This window comes from Epinephelus lanceolatus, chromosome 4 (genome assembly GCF_041903045.1).
Source record: "Epinephelus lanceolatus isolate andai-2023 chromosome 4, ASM4190304v1, whole genome shotgun sequence".
Classification (NCBI taxonomy): domain Eukaryota; kingdom Metazoa; phylum Chordata; class Actinopteri; order Perciformes; family Serranidae; genus Epinephelus; species Epinephelus lanceolatus.
In genome coordinates this window covers 43958376-43970962 of record NC_135737.1, presented here as the reverse complement: position 1 = coordinate 43970962, position 12587 = coordinate 43958376, and the positions used below count along the sequence as shown (strand labels likewise).

At 40.7% G+C, this 12587-nt stretch overlaps 1 protein-coding gene across 2 annotated transcripts in view; it reads left to right on the top strand.

Moving 5' to 3' along the window:
• Positions 1-12587, top strand: part of ubash3bb (ubiquitin associated and SH3 domain containing Bb) — a 66679-nt gene that overhangs the window by 37073 nt on the left and 17019 nt on the right. For both annotated transcript variants that reach the window (XM_033631830.2, XM_033631829.2), the window contains exons 2-3: positions 10250-10303; positions 12341-12527. In XM_033631830.2, the coding sequence (XP_033487721.1) occupies positions 10250-10303; positions 12341-12527 (241 nt within the window). The remainder of the gene's footprint in view (positions 1-10249; positions 10304-12340; positions 12528-12587) is intronic.

Genomic DNA, 12587 nt, shown 5'->3' with positions numbered 1-12587 from the left:
TAGCAGCTAGTGGAGATTTCCTCTACTCATATGAAGCCAGGGACAACAGCAACATTTAACAAAGGTAACGTTACAAAATTCGGCTCCATTACAACTCACAAGGTTCACTGACAAAACAACTTTCTTATACTAAACACGTTTTCCAAACAAATACAACATGCTAACGTTATTAGCACAAGCCTATGGCGGATAGATCACACATAAGACTTAAAATGCTATTTTTGTGGAGGCTTTATTGTCTTCACAATTTATTGTTTTTTCTTCTTAAAGTAAATTAAAGCTTCATTTCAGCTTTCATAGATAGACAGGAGGTCTTCGTCACCGCGACACGTAGTTCTGGAGAGGTGCACGTCAGGCTACAGTGTAGGGTATGGTGTAAAGTGTTGCCGGAGAACTTGTGAGTGAGTGAGCGGGGTGGAGCTGTATGGAGAGTATGACAGAGGAGAGATGAACACTGGTATGCGTCATGTAACGCAACTTGACTCTATATCGAAACGTTGTCTAAATGTACATCTTGCTTAAAATATTTCAATATATCGTACATAGTCGTCGTATCGCCCATCCCTAGAACTGACAACAAAATAATACCTGAGGGTTGCTTAACATTTTTTCTCTTACTACTTTTAAAACAGACATTTACAGGCATCTAGTGAAAAATTAAAACAGTTTCCCTCCCAGTGAAAAAGATAAGACACTAAAGTTTTAGTTTCTGCACTTTAGCTGTTTAAGGTGATACAGAGGCAGAGTGCAGGGGGTCAAATCCCTGGTTTTTCAGCCATAAAAATGATTTCATGAGTACGTATTTGATAAGTCACTGGACAATCAAAATACTCTGAAGCCATTTTCCTCAGTTTCAATATTCACAGTTGCAGTCAGCTTTTGTAGGGCAGCAAAGTTTTTCTGTATTTTAACACAGTTTCTGCAGTGAATTTCAAACCTTTGATGGAAACATCAGTACCAAAAGGCGCTCAGTGTGAAGAACCACAAACTGTGATATATATTGTGGCACTGATCCTCAGACGATTTGTTTAAAGTGGCGAGTTATGCAATACCACAAGTCTCTGTGTGATAATGTCTCGTTTAGATTCAGTAACTGGTCACACCACATTTAGCAGCAGTAAGTGCAGCTGAACACGAACAGTAGTACTTGCTCAGTCTCACACAGTGTTGTGGAGGAATTTTGGCTCGTTCCTCGATATAAATACACTTCAGCTCGGTGACATTTGTTTGCTCTCGAGCAGGAGTTGCTTGTACAAGCTTTGGATTTTGGACTTTGCTGTTCCAGAGCTGTACATTTCTCGCTCTCCAGTCTCATGTGTTAGTTCTGGTTTGTTTTGGATGATTGTCACACTGCATGACCCTGTGCTGCTCCAGCTTCAGCCCATGAACACAGTGCCTGATGTGATTCTGCAGAATTCTCTCAGAATCATGAGGTGACTGAGCAGTCTTGATGCAGGCAAAGCATCTGCAAACCGAGACACCGCTGCCACCACATGCGAGGGTCCTGCCGTGGAATGCAGTGTTTGCTTTTCAGCAGACATAACAGGGGCTGTGCCAGCCACAAATATCCAGTTGTGACTCATCTGTTCATTGAGCGCGGTCCCAGAAGTCCTGAGAATCAGTCAAGTGTTGTTCACACATTTGACACTCATATTTGTCTTTCTAAGCTATTATTATTCCCGTCTTTCTAATAGTGGGGTCATAAACTCAGGCTGCAGAAGTTAATGTGGGTTTGTCCACATTTTTCTTAGAAACAACTCTTGTGCAATGATTAAGACCACACTTTTTGCTGTAATGTGCCAAAGCCTCGAAGCCTCTCAGCTTCATATTAAGCCATTTTTAGACTACTTTTTTACTTGTGAGTTACATGTAATACATTACTTCCCACCCCCGCCAACAAACTCAACCAAATTTGTGACTCCTGGATGTTAATTACAAGTGACTGGTCACACATTGTGTCATCATGCAATCAATGACGGATACTCTAATGATTAGGCTGCCTAATGTTGAAATAATGTTTGGTCTGTGGTGCAGTTGTTCATTGCTGTTTATTTTACATCTTGGAAACTAAGTGCTCATTCAATTTAACCAGAATTTGAAAAAAGTATGACTCCAAGTGCGACGTAGGCTTTTTCTCAGGAACAGCTTCGTCAGCTGAAATGTTTGAAACTGCTGCTACCTGATCAGCTGTAGATAAGAAGCTCGTTATCTACATGACTTGGAGATAAACTTCTTAATGTGTCTGACTGACTCATTTTAAATGGGAGCATTATGGGTCTTAAATACACACTTGATGACTTGATACATGACGTCATGCACAAAGTGTATTAATACGTAGATACTGGGTGCCAAGATGGCGACTACTCATTCCAGTGGAGTTGCTCGCCCGGTGCATTGAAAATTGTAAGATTACCCAGATGATCGGCACTGCTTCCGTATTGTACAGCCCAAAGAGCAGGCGCACTGGAGTCTTCAGCCAGTTGAGCCAGTTGTTTCCGGTTTAGCGCTCTGCTAGCTTGGATGAGGATAAAATAATTAAATTGTGCGACTCTTCTGGACTTTTCCAATTGTCATTGGAGCGAATGGATCAAATCCTGATTGTTAAAACGACTGATTTCATGCCTACTCATTACAGTGGAGTTGCTCGCCTGGCGCATATGCCCAAAAAAGTTTCTAGCTTCTGGGTTTACTTCTGCGGTAGGCGGCCCATTGAATATGTGTAGTAATATTTCTCCTGCTGGTTCATAGACTTTACATTGTGATGATGTCACAGATTTTTAAATCACTTATCTCGGCCTCAGGAAAGTTTTACAAACAGAAAACCTCCATGGAAAAAAATTAGAATAGAAAGATTCATAACTGACCTTGTTTGCAGTTTGAGGTGTCCTGTCAACAGTTTTACAGATGTTTCTTTTACAATGGTGGTCTATGGGGAAAATGCTTTTTGGGCCACAGGGGATCACATGCACTGCTTCTGCATCTTGCAGCCCATAGAGCAGGCACACTAGAGAGCTCTGCCAGCTGAGCCAGCTACTTCCTGTTTAGCATTTTGCTAACTTGAATGGGGATAAAATAATTTGATCGTGCAGCTCTTCTAGAGTTTTCCAACTGTAACTGGATCGAATGGAACAAATCCTGATAGTAAAATGAGTGATTTTGTGGGGTTGTGACACTCAAAAAATGTATCCATTGATTTACAGATGTCTGTTTTGTCATGTACATCAATGAGAAAGTCTTTTTGGGCTGCAGGGCATCACATGATGGATCCAGAAGTTGTAATTCCACCTTTAAATCACTACGAAAATTGTCCTTAAAGCCTGGCGTACGTCCTGGTGGCCTGGCGCTGCTGAGCAATTTTCAAAAGAATGACGGGTCCCACCTCCGATGCTGTATCCAGTTCCACATCCATGGCTAGCTGTGCCATGGTAAAGTCACCAAGTATGATCAGGCAATCAAAGCTCAGTGGACGGGTTTAGTGACTGGCCAGTTGGATTGTGAAAACCATTTACTGTTTGCATAAGTCATACTTGTAATGTATTTAAGATTCATATCTCTCTGATGCAGCAACATTTTCCATCTGTGCAGTCCCCTTTTTGTTGAGCAGTACGTTTGTCACAACAAACAAGGAACTGGGAAAAATTGTCTCCTCTGTTTGCAGTTATGACTGACTAACAGTGGCTACTGTGGTTATAATGGCGCATTTCAGAGGTCAAATTCATTGCTTATCTAGCAGTCTTATCTAGTAGTTTAAGGATAATACAGACACTGTGACCTTTAAGCAGCACGGATGATACATATGGTTGTCAGTATTATATATTTCCTGTACTAAGTATAATTACATTTGAGTGACTATCTACAGTAAGTGACACACCGCTCGACTTGCGCACTGACTAACACAATGACAAAAGGACCCACTTCTCCTTTCCAGTTCTTTCTCATGGTTGTGAAAGCCTGCTGTGTTTCAGTCAGGTATCGGCTCGTCACTGACGCCAAGTGTAACCCAGGTGTTAGTGTGCGGCAGAGCTTTTCCTTTATGCTCCCCATCCCAGGCTTGATTTACTGTTTGTTGGTGTGTGGGTGTGTGTTGAAGTGGTTTAAGGCCCTTCCTTAAACAGCTTCCTTCAGCGGCTGCCTCTCGCTCTCTCTTCCTTCTTTCTGATTCTCTCACACACATATGCAATGGTATGTAGGTCTACACCTGTGGGACACGGCAGCTTCATAAAACCCAAGCAGCCGCCAGCGCACCGGTGAGCTGACTGATGTATTTGCCTGTCTCCACTGTGGTCAGAGCTGCTGCTTACTGAGCTCACTGTGGTGTGGTTGCATAAAGAAGTCTGGGTGTTTTGTTTTTTTCTCGGTAGATATGATTTGCGATTTGCGTACACGGACCAGTTTTACTCTGACCTTCCAGCACTTATGGTTTCCAAAAAACAGATCAGTCGCCCTCTGTTGATGTAATACATTGGGTCATAGTCAACAAATTTACTGGAGTCACATCTATAAAAACCCACTTTTTCCTGCCTGCTGTGTGATTCACTCGAAATGGGTTTCAGTTTTAGTGTCCCAGGAAGGTCTTTATCATGTTTCAGAGGTTGTTCGTAGAAGAATAAACTCAATCCACAAGATATTAACCAACATCAACTTAGATTTAAAAAAAAATCAAGACTATGAAAGCCTCATAATCATCACACATATTTAGTCTAGTTGTAGTCGGCAAAGCACAACCCCTCCCCTCTTTCAATATCCGATAGTCCACCACTAACATTTTTGTCACGTCTCGTCAACGAAAATGAAACATAGATTTTGTCTTAGTTTGTATTATCAAGATCTATTTTTAGCTCGTCATCGCCTCGTTTTCATCATGGAGAAACGGGTGGATGATGAGACATTTTCGTCATAGTTTTTGTCAACGAAATTAACATTGGACAGCATACTTTTATGTTGCTTCTCAACATTAATAATAGCCTTAAATGTCTTTTGTATTTCCGAATTACACTTATTAAAATGGTATTAAAGCCATCTTGAATTGCTACTGATGACATTTTAGCAATAATTGCTGACCCATGTTTAGCAGACACAGAGCAACATTAATTTGGAATCATGTTTCTGATCACCTGACAAATTTAAGTGTAGTTTTCACAAGGCTTGGGCAGTATCTATTTTTCAAACCTTCATACCTTCCTGACATTTCACCAGGGCACTCAGTATGTAATTTATACTCAGTACTCTCCTTTTAGTATTTTGTCTTCTTCTGAGGGAAATTTCTGTCTCTGCAGCAGCTAGATGTTCCTCTCTTCGCTGTCTTGATGCTAACTGAGTCTGTCTGCTGTTTGGTGCTGAGGAGGTCGCGCTCAGTGGGTTTATCAGAGCTTGTTAGCTGGAAACAGCTGCCTGCAGCTGGAAACAGGACTGTTGTGAGCAGTGAGACTCAATTATAGTAAATTTTCGGGTTGTAGAACCAAAATAATAAGCTGCAGTAGGAGAAGCTAAAACAGAGGCTCAACAGACTCAGAATTGGGTTATAATTTACTGTGGACTGCGAGCAGCCTGTTTCACATGACACATATGATTTATTATAGTTATAGAAAGAAAAAAAAGGCAACTACAATTACTGCCTCATGTTTGAATGCCTACGTGCACCAGTCAAGTTGCAGTTACAGTTAACGTCCATGTCTGTGAAAACATGAATGCTTCACACACATCGCCCCCCCGACAGCACAGAAGATTTATACAGTCAACACAGTTTCAAGATTAGAGTCACCAATTCAGTGTCTGACCAAATGTCTCCCCTTCTGTCCCTGAGATGTGACGCTGCGTAAAGGCCAGGAAAGTGTTTTTGCAGAACATTATGATGTCACAGTGAAGTTGACCTTTGGCATTTTGGTTATAAAATGTCATCACTTCATAAGTTTATCCTGTTAGAATATTTGCGAAATTCTGTCGTAATTAGCATACGAAGTCTTGAGTTATGGCCAAAAAAATGTTTCGTGAGGTCACAGTGACCTTTGACCTCTAAATTCTAGCCAGTTCATTCTTGAGTCTAAGTGGACATTTGTACCAAATTTGAGAAAACACCCTAAAGGCCATCTTGAGATATCATATTCATTAGAATGAGACGAAAGCAAGGTCACAGTGACCTTTGACTTTTGCCCACCAAATTTTAATCACTTCATTCTTGAACCCAAATGAACATTGTGTCAAATCTGAAGAAATTTCCTTGAGGTATTCTTGAGATATCGCATTCACAAGGATGAGACAGATGCAAGGTCACAGTGACCTTTGACCACCAAAATCTACTCAGTTCATCTTTGAGTCTAAGTGGACGTTTGTGCCAAAATTAAAGAAATTCCTTTAGGGTGTTCTTGAGATATCCTGTTAAAAAGAATGAGACAGACGAGGTAACAGTGACCTTGACCTTTGACCTTCAACCACCAAACTCTAATCAGTTTATTCTTGAGTCCAAGTGGATGTTTGAGCCAAATTAGAAGATATTTCCTTAAGGTGTTCTTGAGATATTGCATTCACGAGGGTAAGACAGACAAGGTCATAATGACCTTGGCCTTTGATGTATGCCCCCCAAAATCTAATCTGTGTATTGTTAAGGCCAACTGGACTTTTGTGCAAAGATATTGTGATTACAAGAATTGGACGAACGGGGAGCGCCCCATGTACCAAGGCTACGTCCCTGCTGCAGTGGCCGTGGGTTCGATTCCAGCCCACAGCTGTTCGCTGCATGTCATCCCCTCTCTCTGCCTCCTTCATGCTGACTCTGGTCTATCAAATGAAGGCAGAAAAGCCAGACACACACAAAAAAAAGAATTGGATGGAAGGACAGGCAACCCAAAAATATAATGCCTACAGCTGTGGCTATCGCCAGCACGGAGGCATAAAAATACAAATTCAAAATACACATTATTGGCACATTGCAATATAACCTAATCATTGGTTTGCAGTCGGAGCATATGTGCAGCCACCTTCAAAGACCTGTAATAATCATATCCTGCAGTTCATTAATGAAATCACACGCACACATACCTCTCTGTAGCGACTCCACGGTCCATCCTGTCCCACAGGAACAGCATCTCGTGCCGTGCTGAGGAAGCCGTTCGCTCCCCAGAGATGAAAACCACATTAGCATGTACAAGCTCTTATCTTCTGAGTGGCAGCTAATTAGATTCTGCGGCTCTAATATGAAAAATCTGAGCTGCCTTTTCTTTCTCCGGCTTATCAGCCAAAGCCTCCAGGTGTTGCTGAGGTAAGGACGGAGGCATGAATGGATGAATCGCTGTTCTGTCTGCCTCTTTAATCTCTGTTAATTCATCACATGTCCCAGCAAATTAAAACCTGCACAATGGTGAAATGACAATGGAGACAGCTTGTCTTTATTATCAGCTGCAGTCTTGTTTGGTTTGTTAAATCAGGACTTAGATATGTTGATTTGAAGACGTTCAGTTCAGCGTTCACACAGCTCTCTTTGTCACTGACTGATCGGTCTCTTCAGCTGTTCAGCCTGAAAGAGCTGATAGTAAAACTTAATATGCGCTGTGAGGTTCGTCACTGAAGACATGACACACTTCTAATGGACGAATCACTCTGTCACAACTAACTGGCAGTCTTACATCGTGGTTAAGGGGAGTCAGTCCTTCTTATGAAAGGAGCGTATGTTAATGTCTGCCCACACATGCTGTGTATCATCTTGAGGAACTGACTCTTCTTCTTCCATATTTTTCTGCCCCCAGACTTTGTCAGCATCAATCTGTGCTTGGTATGACATAAATGTACAATTACTCACTCTGGATTTCAAGGTGAGAGTGGAAAAAATAAACAACATGATAACTGAAACAGGTTTGTTTTATGGGAAAACAAAACTAGTTTAAAACTACTAGTACCACTGGTCCGAGGACCGGCTGTAGTTATGTGAATAAATGATTCATCTTCCTGAGCTAACATCACTGTATACATGTACCAGTCCACCAGGTAGATGTTGAGACATTTCACTCTGGGCAGAAATGTTTGTCAGTGCAGACACACTGACATCATCGTGCAAAAAAATAATGGCGCATTTGTGCATGGTTGAAAATAAAATACAGTTACTCAAATGTATCCCTGAAATTATGTAAACTGGTTTATTGGGACGTCTAAATGAAGCAGCATCATCGTTAATGTTTGTAATTACTCCTGTGCTTTTTTTTGCTATGGCAAATGTTTTCTGTTTGATCAAGGTCTTTTTTTATTTTCAAATATAAAGACAAGCAGACAACTTCAACACAGAACAATTATATCAAATCTCTGTATACCAATTTATTAGCTACTTTCTTTCATATTTTGCATACAGTTTTAAAAATATGAAAAAAACTGAACAATAGTTATTCACATATACAGTATGTTTTGACTCAAAACAAATCTCATATTTTAATAAACAACAACCTATTAGCATTTATAGACAAAACATTTTATTCCTGTTTTTATACCATCATCTTCACTATGGTGCCCCGACGTTAGCAATATCCTATCATGGATAGTCATGGTTAGTGGAGTCGAGAACTTGTTTGGTGTAGGGACGCAGATTGGTGTAGCAGTAGGTGCTGTTTTTCTCTGTGAAATTTTACATTAAATCATTTTCAGTACTTGTATATTCAACCTCACCAGAAATGTAACTGCACATCACAGTGACGCAGACCTCCTGTCTGTTTCTGTAAGCTGAAACCATTTCCCTCAGTGGAAACAAAGCTTTTATTTACTTTAATTTCACAGATAAGAAACAATAAATTGTGAAGACAATAAAGCCTCCACAAAAATAGCACTTTAAGTCTTTTGTGTGATTTATCCTGGCTTCATATGAGCAGAGGAAATCTCTGTTAGCTGCTAGGCTAATTTATACAATGTAAAATGCCATAGGCTTGTGCTAATAACGTTAGCATGTTGTATTTGTTTGGAAAACATGTTTAGTATAAGACAGTTGTTTTGTCAGTGAACCTTGTGAGTTGTATTTTTTTTGTTGAATTTTGTAACGTTACCTTTGTTAAATGTTGCTGTTGTCCCTGGTTTCAAATGAGTAGAGGAAAAGTCAACTAGCCACTAGGCTAATTTATACAATGTAAAATGCCATAGGCTTGTGCTAATAACATTAGCATGATGTATTTGTGGGGAAAATGTGTCCAGATAAAGACAAGTGTTTGTCTGTGAATGCTGCGAGTTATAGTGAAGCTGATTTGTGTACTTGTGTTTGAAACTGTCTCTATTAAGCCATGTTTAATGTGTGTTTAATGTGTGTTTGATGTGTGTTTTGAATCAGCTAAACTTTACAGCACTTCACAGAAACCCCACTGCTGACTAGTGTTTTGGAGGTGTAACTGCAGAGTGACACACCACCACACAAGTATAAATGCTCACAATGACATAGGTCACGTGCGTATAGGCTACAGTGTAGGGTCTGCCGCGCAAGTACAAATCCCGCTTAAAAAACAGAGTTAGGAAGAGAGTGAATGTAATAAGGGGGACACAGATGTGACTCCAAATCAGCGATCATGTCGCTCTGTGACAGGTGAATCTGTAAAGAGCCAACTGTTGACATCTGGTTTCAGTCCCCAATTTCAAAATTAATTAATGCAGCTTTAAAATAATTAAGTCAGTCTAAACGTATCAAAATAAAAGTCTCATTACCTTCAGTAAATGTTTAGATAAAGAGGCGTGAACAAAAGCTTTTAACGGTAATTTTAGGGATGGTAGAAAATAGTTTGTGACCTCCACCACTGCCAAATACAGTCTTCTCTAACCTCTAACCAGTAAAAGAAAAGAAATCATTTCCATTTGACATTGTGATGTTTTTCTCTCCGAGTTGACAGCAGCCGAATTTCAGTATAGATATTCACCTCAGCCAGTTACACTAGGAAAACGCTGAATAATTCACCAGTTATCTTTCTCCAGTGATGTTTGTTCCCGACTCCAGTGGCAGTTCAGTTCTGTCAACAACTTTTTCCATATTATTTCTGTAACTGTTTTACAGAGTTTCCACATAGGTGTGCAGCCAGAGCAGTTCTCCTTTTATTTAGCATCTGCTACCAGAAAACTCCTGAGGACACAAACTACAGTACAGAGAACAGAATCAATGTGTTACTTTTCTGGGTTTCTCATTGCTGCAGTGCACTAACTAGTCCCATACTGTTCAGAATACAGATGAGTAAAGTGTGGGCAAATGTTCTCAGCGTTGTTGAGGATGTAATCAGATTTATTTTCTTTCCCTCTACAGGCTGAAAGCTCTGGTGTCAACGGGAGGTCGGAGTGTGCAGGCAGCATGTGACTGGTGAGATAAAACACCAATGTGTTTACAGTACATTCACATGTATACCAATCACAGGTCAGGGGAAAATGTGTGTTATACTGCCCTCTGCTGCAGAGGTTGAACAGTGCCTTGTAAAAGTATTCACCCCTCCTGGATGTTTTCCTATTTTGTTGCACTACAACCTGTCATATAATTTGATTTTTTAATAGACCTGCACAAAAAAGTCAAAACTGAAATGAAAATACAAAAATTGTTTTAAAACTTTCAGAATAATTAATACCTGGAGCTACCAGTTAGTCACCTAATGAGTTGAATAAAGTCCGCCTGTGAGCAATGAAAATGTCACATGATCGCAGTATATACACACCTGGGGTCTCTCTCTTACCTCTGATTAACACCGTTCTTCCCTGGTCTGTGAGTTTTGGTGGGTGGCCCTCTCTTGGCAAGTTTGTTGTGCTGCACCATTCTTTCCCATTATGTAATAATGGATTTAATGGTGCTCAGTTTCAGATGTTTCTTTGTTGTTTCTGTTTTTATTCTGTATTGTAATGTGTTTTGTTGCGTAACAGGAAGCTGCTGAAAACCTGTTTATAACTGAGTCAGGCCAGTTTTAACTGTAACACACAAATTCCTTTCCTGTATTAAAAAAAACCTCATCATAGCATCATAGTACGTACGACTCAAGACCACGACCTCTCAGTCCGCAGGTCCAGAGGGTGGACATTTAGATGCAGACTCTGGAGCCTTTCAGCTCAGGTGGTGATATACTGAGATCATGTGACACTTAAACTGCACACAGGTGGACTTATTTAAATAATTAGGTTACTTTTAAAGCTAACTGGTACCTACCATACTATATCGTAGTATGTTAGAAAAGATTTAGTACGTCCCAGTACATAGCATGTCAAATGCAGTATGCCAAAAATACCAGGATGTTCTGCTACATGCGGTCCAATTTTGCAGTATGCAAGCCAGCATACTGGCAGCGATTGATTCGTCACATCTCCTGAGCAATGACAGAGAAATGTAAATATAAATGTAATTTTAATGTAACCGTGAATATAATGTGCTAGAAACTACACTGTATGCAGTTATTACTTGTTGCAAAACAACAACATCAAGTCTCTCCTCTGTCTCTGGCGAGCTTGACAGCATTTTGTTTTAGTAAAAGGGTCAAGGGTGTGACGTTATGAGGAAGTAGTATGTCCCAATTGTGTGCATACTGCATGCAACAGTACGTACTTCTTTAGGGCAGCTGCAGTACTTACTAAAGGTAAAAGAAAAAGCATGCGAGTCGGAACGCACCCCTAATTTCTCGCCGTCATAGTAAAGGGAGTGAATACACTTTCATTTCACTTTACCAAATTCGACATTTTGTTAAGGTCCATAACAAAAAAGTTCAGGAAAAAAAACATTTAAATTAAAGGTTTTACTGCGGCTGTCTGTTTTTGTTTTCATTGTGATGTGGTCTCTTTTGAAAATCTCAACACAGCCACAAATTAAATAATAAATACTTAAAAGAGTCTCATGAAATTCCCCCGGACAGACTGACTAAATCTCCGTGACCAACAAATCTCCAGATAAGAAAGCCGATGCTATCCACCAATTACACAGCATGTGAGAAACAGCCCTGGTGGAAAGATAGAGCCTGTTTTCACCATTAACCACGCACATGAAGAAATCTTCATTCGAATCACTTGAAATGTTGAATGAAAGTTTATTCATTTAAATTCTCTGCTGTCATCGCTGCGGGGCGAGAGTGATGTTACCAGCGAAGCAGCAGGAGAGGCGGAAAAGTTTTCTGTCCCAGACTCTCGGTTCAGAACAGAAAATGTTCCAATTATAAAGGAGCTGTAGGGCTTCACTGTGCCGGCCTCGCTGAACTGGTCACACTGCTGAAATTATTTCCACTAAGGCTGTCTGCTTCTTTTAACGTTATATATGTGCCACAAGTGACTCAGCAGGATTTCTTCAAAGCTGCAACATAGAAGAATAAAGGCTCTGTGTGAAGACACAGCACAGTTAGAGCTGAGACTTTCCCTTGATTCCCCCACTCAGGCTGTTCTCCCATGTGGACGACCCGTTCCTGGACGACCCTCTGCCCAGGGAGTTTGTCCTCTACCTGCGACCCAGCGGACCACTACAGAACCAGCTCTCCCACTTCTGGCAACAGAGCCGGGTCACCTGTGGCAAAAACAAAGCCCACAACATTTTCCCACACATCACCCTCTGCCAGTTCTTCATGGTGAGTCGGAGAACTGAACCAAACTTCAGCTAACACTGAGCGGTTTTTGAACACTGACGG